At 47.5% G+C, this 9,203-nt stretch overlaps 2 protein-coding genes across 4 annotated transcripts in view; one reads left to right on the top strand and one right to left on the bottom strand.

Annotated features, from left to right (window-relative positions):
* HVCN1 (hydrogen voltage gated channel 1) overlaps nt 1-7,066 on the top strand; it is a 40,298-nt gene extending 33,232 nt beyond the window's left edge. For all 3 annotated transcript variants that reach the window (XM_011936478.1, XM_011936494.1, XM_011936485.1), the window contains 4 exons: nt 405-509; nt 4,642-4,873; nt 5,818-5,930; nt 6,621-7,066. In XM_011936478.1, coding sequence (XP_011791868.1) covers nt 405-509; nt 4,642-4,873; nt 5,818-5,930; nt 6,621-6,686 — 516 coding nt within the window. In that variant the 3' untranslated portion in view covers nt 6,687-7,066. The remainder of the gene's footprint in view (nt 1-404; nt 510-4,641; nt 4,874-5,817; nt 5,931-6,620) is intronic.
* The window catches only part of TCTN1 (tectonic family member 1), a 37,500-nt gene continuing 35,260 nt past the window's right edge, over nt 6,964-9,203 (bottom strand). Inside the window, exons 13-15 of the mRNA XM_011936503.1 lie at nt 8,752-8,877; nt 8,186-8,330; nt 6,964-7,059 (exon numbers count right to left, since the gene is read on the bottom strand). Of these exons, the coding sequence (XP_011791893.1) occupies nt 8,187-8,330; nt 8,752-8,877 (270 nt within the window). The 3' untranslated portion in view covers nt 6,964-7,059; nt 8,186. The remainder of the gene's footprint in view (nt 7,060-8,185; nt 8,331-8,751; nt 8,878-9,203) is intronic.

Genomic DNA, 9,203 nt, shown 5'->3' with positions numbered 1-9,203 from the left:
TATATATATATATGTATATATATACACACTTAAAAACTGATTATTTATTGCCATCTAGGTATGGGCAGTTTGGTTTGAGAGGTGGTATTTGAGAAACAGTGACCAAGGGTCAGAAAATGAGCCAGACATGTTCTGGGAGGGCAGGGAAGGTGGGCACCACCTAGAGGCAGAGCAGGCCAGGAGGGTGGCAGGAAGGAGGCTGGTGGCTTCTATCAGAGAGGAGCTGGCCCTGCGCAGCCACCATCCCGGTGGGGCCTCTGGCGAGCTATAGCAATAGCCTCCCACCTTTAATGGCTTTGCCCAGTGGTTTCACCCACGTGCTTCCAAGCCAGCTCTTAATCATGGGAAGAGGGAGGGCCTCCGTGTGGGTCTCATGGTCTCTGGCGCCTTCCCTCGGCCCGCAGGTCATCATCATCTGCTTGGTGGTTCTGGACGCCCTCCTGGTGCTTGGTGAGCTCATCCTGGACCTGAATATCATCAAGGCTGACAAGAACAACTATGCCGCCACGGTAGGGGTCGACAGCTCTTCTGGGGTCTTACTGATATGTTTTGCTTGTGTTATCTGCACAGTAGGGGTGCAAAGTGGAGCAGCTGACACCCCACTTGGAGTAGCAAGGTCTGTGGTAGTTTAATAGGTGTTTTCATCTTCCTTTCCAGATTATGGATTAGCATTTACTACAAGCAGGAAACCTTGTTTCACGTGATGGCTGGAATCCTGGGCAATGCTAGGCTAGTGAGCTGGAGCATGTGGGGTGGATCCACTCTGCCATCTCTGGCTCAGGAGGCGCATTTCTCCTGTCTTCTGTTGATGGTCTGCACGGTCCCCATGCTGGGCCGTCAGGGGATGTGCTGTTTATTCACTGATTCAGTTACTGAGCCCATCCCAGATGTTCAGGCAAAGGGTGGTGGACACACCCTGTCTCCGTGCCAAGGGAGGAGATCAGGAGAGTTAAAATCATCCCTGGCTGGGCACAGTGGTCACAGCTGTAATCTCTGCACTTTGGGAGGACGAGGTGGGTGGATCACCTGAGGTCGTGGGTGGATCACCTGAGGTCAGGAGTTCGAGACCAGCCTGGCCAACATAATAAAACCCCGTCTCTACTGAAAATACAAAAAATTAGCTGGACATGGTGGCGCAGGCCTGTAATCCCAGTTACTCAGGAGGCCAAGGCAAGAGAATCACTTGAACCCCAGAGGCGGAGGTTGCAGTGAGCCGAGATAGCGCCTCTGCACTTCAGCCCGGGCAACAAGAGCAAAACTCCGTCTCCAGAAAAAAAAAAAGCATTTCCCGTCCCCCACCCCCGCCATGCCCTTTTTTGGAAAAACAAAATGGAATTGATATGCAAATATATGTCTTTGCAAGTAGTGAAAAAGGCAGAAGGAAATGTTAAACTTCCTCCTTCTTCCTGGTACCTTTCCCAGAGGCAGCCCTGTGACATCTCCTATGCCAGCATGAAAGGAGAATCTTCCCTGTCCATCTATTTTCTCCTAAATTGCTTTCATGTTTCTCAGAGACTGGGGTCTTGAACTCCTGGGCTCAAGCGATCCACCCACCTCTGCCTCCCAAAGTGCTGGGATTACAGGCATGCGACACTGCACTTGGCTCTCTTCCTCTATTTTTAATAGAATCCATTAACATACCTGCCATATTGTCTTTTCACTCTCAACTTTTTATTATGAAAAATGGCAAAGACACATTTTGCTGTTTGCTTTGTCACTATATATCATTGCTTTGTCACTATATATCCCCACACATGCACACACATTTCCATCTGACCATTTGACGTCACAAACCTTCACTCCTAACAATGTGCCTAATAAGGATTTTCTCCCATGGAGCCACGAGAGCATCATCAGACCTAAAATAAGATCAATAGTCCCACCTAACAACCACTTTTATTCACTCACTCATCCCAAATGTCTCTTTTTATTTTTGGGGGACAGAGTCTCTATCGCCCAGGCTGGAGTGCAGTGGCACGATCTCATCACACTGCAACGTCTGCCTCCTGAGTTCAAGCGATTCTCCTGCCTCAGGATCCAGAGTAACTGGGATTACAGGTGCCCGCCACCACACCCAGCTAATTTTTGTATTTTTAGTAGAGACGAGACTTCACCATGTTGGCCAGGCTGGTATCAAACTCCTGACCTCAAGTGATCTGCCCACCTCAGCCTCCCAAAGTGCTAGGATTACAGGCACAAGCCACCATGCCCAGCCCAAGAATGTCTTTAATGGCACTTTTTTTCAAACTAGGATAGAGAATTCCAATATTCTATTTGGTTTTGTCTCCTTGGAGTTTTTTGTTTGTTTTTTTCCTTGAGACACAGTCTTGCTCTGTCACCCAGCCTGGAGTGCAGTAGCACTAACAGTTCACTGCAGCCTTGACCTCATGGGCTCAAGCCTTCCTCCCGCCTCAGCCTCCTGAGTAACTAGAATCACAGGCATGCACCACCACACCTAGCTAATTTTTAAATTTTTTATAGATAAAGAGTTTCCCTGTGTTGCCCAGGCTGGTCTTGAACTCCCAGGCTCAAGCAATCCTGTCTCAGCCTCCCAAAGTGCTGGGATTACAGGCGTGAGCCACCGCATGCAGCCTCCCAGGGCTTTCTTAATCTAGATAAATCCTCCTGCTTTTCTTTTTCCTTCAGTCACTCTTGGAAGAGCCCAGCCAGTAGAATGTCCCATGTTCCGGATTTGTCTGATGAGTTTGACGTCTCCTGCCTTATTTCCTGCACACCACGGTTAGGTCCAGGGCTTGATCAGCAGGGAGTCCTCATTGGCGGGCGATGGTCTGGATGTGGCATTTTCAGGAGGCACATGCCAGGGGTCCCACTCAGTTAGGTCACTTGATTTAGGTAGTAAATGCTGGACTGCTCCACTGGCCAGGGGCATTTTTCCTGTTGCAGTGGTAAATGATCTGCCCAGTACTCCTTTGGTAGCATGCAAATATCCTCTTCCCCAGTTGGCATATGTTGGTGATCCTTGCCTGAGTCAGTGACTACACTAGGGGATGCAAAATGGTGATTTTCCAATTCTGTCTTTCCTTCTACATTTAGTAGTCGGTACCCTTCTATAAAAAAGCACTTCCCTGTTTTCCCACGTGTGTGTGTGTGCATGGGTGTATGTGCTGCACTGTGAATTTTTTTTATTCACTGTGTTACAATCAATCTTAGTCATTCTTTTCAATGTTCAGCTTGTCCCAAATGTTGTCACTGTGAACCTCTTCAAACTGACTGCTGGGTCCTGTTGACATGACTCTGTGATGTCTTTGAAGACTTCCTTGCTTTCTGGCACAAGACATCCTTGCCTACATTGTACCTTCCCTGCCCCAGATCTGGAAATGGTTATCTTGGTGTGAGGACTGGTTATTTTATTTTATATTTTTATTTTATTTATTTATTTTTTTGAGACGGAGTCTTGCTCTGTCGCCCAGGCTGAAGTGCAGTGGCCAGATCTCAGCTCACTGCAAGCTCTGCCTCCCAGGTTTACGCCATTCTCCTGCCTGAGCCTCCCAAGTAGCTGGGACTACAGGTGCCCGCCACCACGCCCTCCTAGTTTTTTGTATTTTTTTAGTAGAGACGGGGTTTCACCCAGGATGGTCTCGATCTCCTGACCTTGTGTTCTGCCCGTCTCGGCCTCCCAAAGTGCTGGGATTACAGGCTTGAGCCACCGCACCCAGCCTATTTTTATTTTTTGAGACAGAGTCTGACTTGTCACCCAGGCTGGAGTGCAGTGGTGCAATCTCGGCTCACTGCAACCTCTCCTCTGGGTTCAAGCAATTCTCCTGCCTCAGCCTCCCAAGTAGCTGGGACTACAGGTGTGCACCAACACACCTGGCTCACTTTTTGTATTTTTTTTAGTAGAGACAGGTTTTCACCATGTTGGCCAAGATGGTCTCAAACTCCTGACCTCAAGTGATCTACCTGCCTCAGCCTCCCAAAGTGCTGGGATTACAGGCATGAGCCACTGTGCCCAGCCAGGACTAGATCAAGATCTCGGAACCCTTTTCACTTACCTTGGTGATCACTCCTAATTGGAACATATGGATCTGCCTCCATTCATTCATTCATTCATTCAGTTATTTTAGAGATGGGGTCTTGCTATGTTGCCCAGGCTGGCCTCAAACTGGGCTCTGGGCAGGAGGCCCCACCTAGCCTCCTGAGTAACTGGGACTATAGGCTCGAGCCACCACACCCAGCTTAATCTTTTTAACAATTGTGTCCTTAGGGCCCCATATGGAGGTGCCACCATTCATTTCAAGAGTACCTTCTAATGGACATTTCTGTTTAACGGACATTTCTGTTATCTTACAAACAATGCAGAAAATATTCGCTCTGCAAACAGTGCTGCAGTAAATATCCTTAGTCCCTGTGCACACGGGAGCTCAGCTGTAGGATAAGTTCTTAGCCACAGAATTGCTGGTCCAAAGGGTCTGGAGGACGCTTTATTTCCGACATTACCTAATTGCCCTTTAGAGAGCAGGTGCCTCATCTGTTGTGTTCACAGCTGTGTTTCCAGCACCGGGCATCTGGATTTGTCCAACAGATGAATTCTCTTGCTGGTGACCAGGCAGGTGCATGAGAGGGCAGCTTGACCTCCCAGCGGCCCAATCTCCCCTGACTGTGGTTCCTTGTCCCCTTCAGGTATTCCACTGCATAAGCATCACCATCTTGGTCTTTTTTATGATGGAGATTATCTTTAAATTATTTGTCTTCCGCCTGGAGTTCTTTCACCACAAGTTTGAGATCCTGGATGCCGTCGTGGTGGTGGTCTCATTCGTCCTCGACGTTGCCCTCCTGGTCTGGGAGCACGACTTTGAGGCTCTGGGCCTGCTGATTCTGCTTCGGCTGTGGCGGGTGGCCCGGATCATCAACGGTACGTCTCCTGCACTCCCAGGCTGTGGATGGAGAGCAGGGACTCAGGCATACAGCCGAGGCCTGGCAGCACAGTCACTCTGGGCACCGGAGCTCACAGTGGCTCCCATTATGGAGGCCTCCCCACTGCCCCCTCACCTCCCTCTCCTCCCTTCTTCCTCTTCAGCCCTTTTAGGAGCTGGTGATGAGCAGGTTTATGTCAAGCAAATAAAATGAAACAGTTGGGTACAATGGTCATGCCTGTAATTCCAGCAATTTGGGAGGCTAAGGCAGGAGGATCACTTGAGCCCAGGAGTTTAAGACCAGCCTGGGCAACAAGGTGAAACCCTGTCTCTACAAAAAAAAATAGAAACATCAGTTGGGTGTGGTGGTACACACATGTAGTCCCAGCCACTGGGGGGGCGCCGAGGTGGGAGGATTGCTTGAGCCCAGGATTTGGAGGCTGCAGTAAGCCAAGATTGTGCCACCGCACTCCAGCCTGGGTGACAGAGCGAGACCCCATCTCAAAAAAAAAAAAAAAAAACTGGACTCTGTCAAAGGAAAGAAAAAAAGCCTTTCAGTTCCTACGGAAGATGCCTGTTATGCTGTTATGGAGAAAGGGGGCATTTCCCAGCCTGTGCTTTCGTGGTATCTGTGCACACTGCTGCTATGCACCCATATGATTGTGAACAGGTTCTAGGTTAAGAAGCCTAATGTTCATCTTGTCAGCGATTATTTTTAAGGATTACTCAGCCATGCCAGCTATAGAGAGATACTGCGTAACTGGGGACTAAGTAGCTCAGACATGAAACCCTGACTTCCCAGCTCTGATGCCCTAAAGTGATGACTGTCTCATGTGTCTGTCACCACTCCTCCCAACGCTATACGGGTATAAGAATACAGATTTTTTTTCCTGAGTGGTTAAGTTAGAAACCAGTATCACTGAGACCCCCAATTTTATTTCAGGGATTATCATCTCGGTTAAGACACGTTCAGAACGGCAACTCTTAAGGTTAAAACAGATGAATGTACAATTGGCCGCCAAGATTCAACACCTTGAGTTCAGCTGCTCTGAGAAGGTAAGAAGACACATCTGGGGACCAGGCATGGTGGCTCATGCTTGTAATCCCAGCACTTTGGGAGGCTGAGGCAGGTGGATCACCTGAGGTCCGGAGTTCGAGACCAGCCTGACCAACATGGAGAAACCCTGTCTCTACTAAAAATACAAAATTAGCCGGGCGTGGTGGCGCATGCCTGTAATCCCAGCTACTCAGGAGGCTGAGGCAGCAGAATCGCTTGAATCTGGGAGGCAGAGGTTGTGGTGAGCCAAGATTGCGCCATTGCACTCCAGCCTGAGCAACAAGAGCAAAACTCTGTCTCAACAACAACAACAACAAAAAGACATCTGAGAAGCTGGCCTCTGCTACAGCAGCCGCCTACAGCACAGCGCTGCTCATGCACCTAGAGCGCCCTTCCCTGGGCTAAGCCTGCCTTGTCCTTTCAGATCCAGCCCAGGCATCACATCCTCCCTGAAGCTGTGCCCACCCCCACACCCCAGGGCTCTGCCAGGTCCCCCACCTTTGTCTTCTCACTGCTGTCACTGCTGCTCAGTGGAGCCTATGATTGTAGCAGTCTCCTCAGCAGACTGAATGCCACAGAGTGTAGCTTTCATTCATCTCTGTGGCTCTGTGCCTGGGGCTCACTGAATGATTGTCACATCCCTGGCGAGGCTCAAAGTAAATTCCAGTGTTTGTCTGCTTTTGCAATAGGAACAAGAAATTGAAAGACTTAACAAGCTATTGCGACAGCATGGACTTCTTGGTGAAGTGAACTAGACCCAGACCAGCTCCCCGCAGAGAAGACACTGCCTCATGGGCCTGTGCTGTCATGTGAGGAACAGCTGCCCCTCCTGGGCCACCTGGTGAGAGGTTTGGTTTGATGCCTCTGCCTCCCTCCTGCCAGCATGAATTCTGGGTGGACACAGCCTTGTGGAAGGTCCAGTACCATCAAGAGCTGCCCATCCATTCCCACCCCACACTGTATCAAAGGTATCACATTTTCTCATGTTGAACACTTTAGCCTTGCTTGAAAATGAGGAACAAAGCTGGACAATTGCTAGTTGTATATAAAATTTAGTCTCATCAAATGTACAGTTTTCAAATTTCACGTGTATATTAAGGAATTGATGCATCCTTTCATATGAGCATTCTGAAAGGAAGAAAAAGAAGCTACTTTAGCTGCCACCCCATTCTAGAAAAGTCTCTTATTTTCAAGCTGTTCTAAATAGCTTCCCTTGTCTCAGTTTCCCCAAAAGGGGTACCCAGGCCCCTCCTCTGTGTGCCCCAGCTGCATCTGCCAGCTTCCAGGTGGCTCCATTGCGTTCTGCCACCTGACATTTTTCCTCAATTACTGTACAATTACTGTATAAAATAAACTCTCTCTTTCCCCTGGATCCTCCTACTGTATTCTTTCCTCTGTGGCACCCATACCAGCCTGCCAGTCAGAGAGCAAGCTAGCTATAGTGCCTGGTGCAGAAATGGCAATGAGACCCAAGACTCCACTATAATCAACATGGTACTTGGGGGAAGATCCCTTGTAAGGCTGTGTACTCTTCTCGCACGATTTTATCTAATATTTTGCTATTTTTTGTACTCACTGCAACCGGACCTAAAAAGGAAAAAACCTGAACTGAATATTTTTAAAATAACTCAAAAGCAGGGGATGAATGAACTGGCCAAATCCCCCGTGCCTCTGCTGCTTCAAGGCCTGTTCATTTTCTTTACCATCTCCCCAAAGACTTTTTGGGTTCTATCTATGACCTATGTGTTAAGCGTATTCCCCATTCAAAAGTCAGACAGAATAACATTTCCAAAAGGAAAAAAGGTTGGAAGGGAGTGGAGAAGGGCAATGTGCTGGTTTGGAGGCAACCTCAAAGGTTAGAAGTATAATAAGGCCAGGCATGGTGGCTCACACCTGTAATCTCAGCACTTTCAGAGGCTGAGGCAGGAGGAGCACCTGAGCCCAGGAGTTTGAGACCAGCCTGGTCAACACAGCAAGACCCCATCTCTACAAAATATATTAAAATTAGCCAGGTGTTGTGGTGTGTACCTGTAGTCCCAGCTATTAGGAGGCTGAGGTGGGAGGATCACTCAAGCCCAGAAGGTCAAGGCCGCAGTGAGCCATGATCACACTACTGCACTCCAGCCTGAGTGACAAAGCAAGACCCTCAAAAAGTATAAAATGCAGCGTCCCCTAGGGACTTCTAGCCCCACATGCACTTTCCACAGGGGATGACCTCAGAGGAGGGGCATAGTTTCCTCAAGCGATGACTTACGTCAAACAAACGGGAAGAAGAAGTTAAAGGGCAGCCTGGCATTGATGGCTGGCGGAGCTCTGAAGCCTGCCTCTGCAGGTGCAGACACATCCACAAAAGTAACCGCAGTAGAAATAAGAATCGTCCTTTCATTTCCTGAGTTGGCCTGTAATAAACAGAGAGCAAGGCCCACCCTCCAGTGTGCTCCCAGAATGACAACAATGAGACACTTTTCATTCTCTTCCTCATTCAACCACTGTCAGTTCATGAATCTGATAGATATTGGAGCACTAATCAGCCATTAACTTGGATGAGGGAAACAATTTTACCAGGGTGTCTGATTAACACATGAATATCAGTCATAATTTTCATGAGAATTTTAAAGATCCCATCGAAACCAGAATGCTAATGTAAATAGAATCATCATCAGTGTTTCCTTCTAAGTAAAAAAGAATGCTGAAATATTTTATGAACCCCCATGGTTTAAATTATAATCTTTTACACAAAGTAATACCTGTCACCTACCACACTTGAGTTGTGTCTAGACTTCTGTCTTAACATATGCCTTTAAACTAGGTTAGACCTACCTCAGGAAAGGAGGATGAAATTAGATTTGCAGTTACATTGACTATTTTGGCCTGTGGATTCAGTAAGGATCCGTATTTGGTCCACTTCACTTCTATAACCAAAGCCCCTGGGAGCTGGCAGGAATCCTGCAAAACAGAATGTTGTTAATCCATTAGAACCTTACACAACCGCAAGTCAGACTTAATCTGCAGTTCAGAGTGTTAATTATAAAAGGTTTCATATATTACAAAATGTTCTGAACAAGAAAATGAATAGACTCTAGTAGTTCAGATAAAAACAGCTTAGAGAAAGTACGTATTTTAAAGTAACTCAATGCCCCAAAAATATTTTTAACTAAAGCGTAATTTTTCCATCCTCTTCTATTTCTTTTTTATTTATTTATTTATTTATTTATTTTTATTATACTTTAAGTTCTAGGGTACATGTGCATAACGTGCAGGTTTGTTACATA

The sequence above is a fragment of the Colobus angolensis genome, unplaced genomic scaffold, assembly GCF_000951035.1.
Source record: "Colobus angolensis palliatus isolate OR3802 unplaced genomic scaffold, Cang.pa_1.0 Scaffold10, whole genome shotgun sequence".
NCBI classification, from domain to species: Eukaryota; Metazoa; Chordata; class Mammalia; order Primates; family Cercopithecidae; genus Colobus; species Colobus angolensis.
Note: the sequence above shows the minus strand (reverse complement) of the source record. Positions and strands in the feature narration are given on the sequence as shown.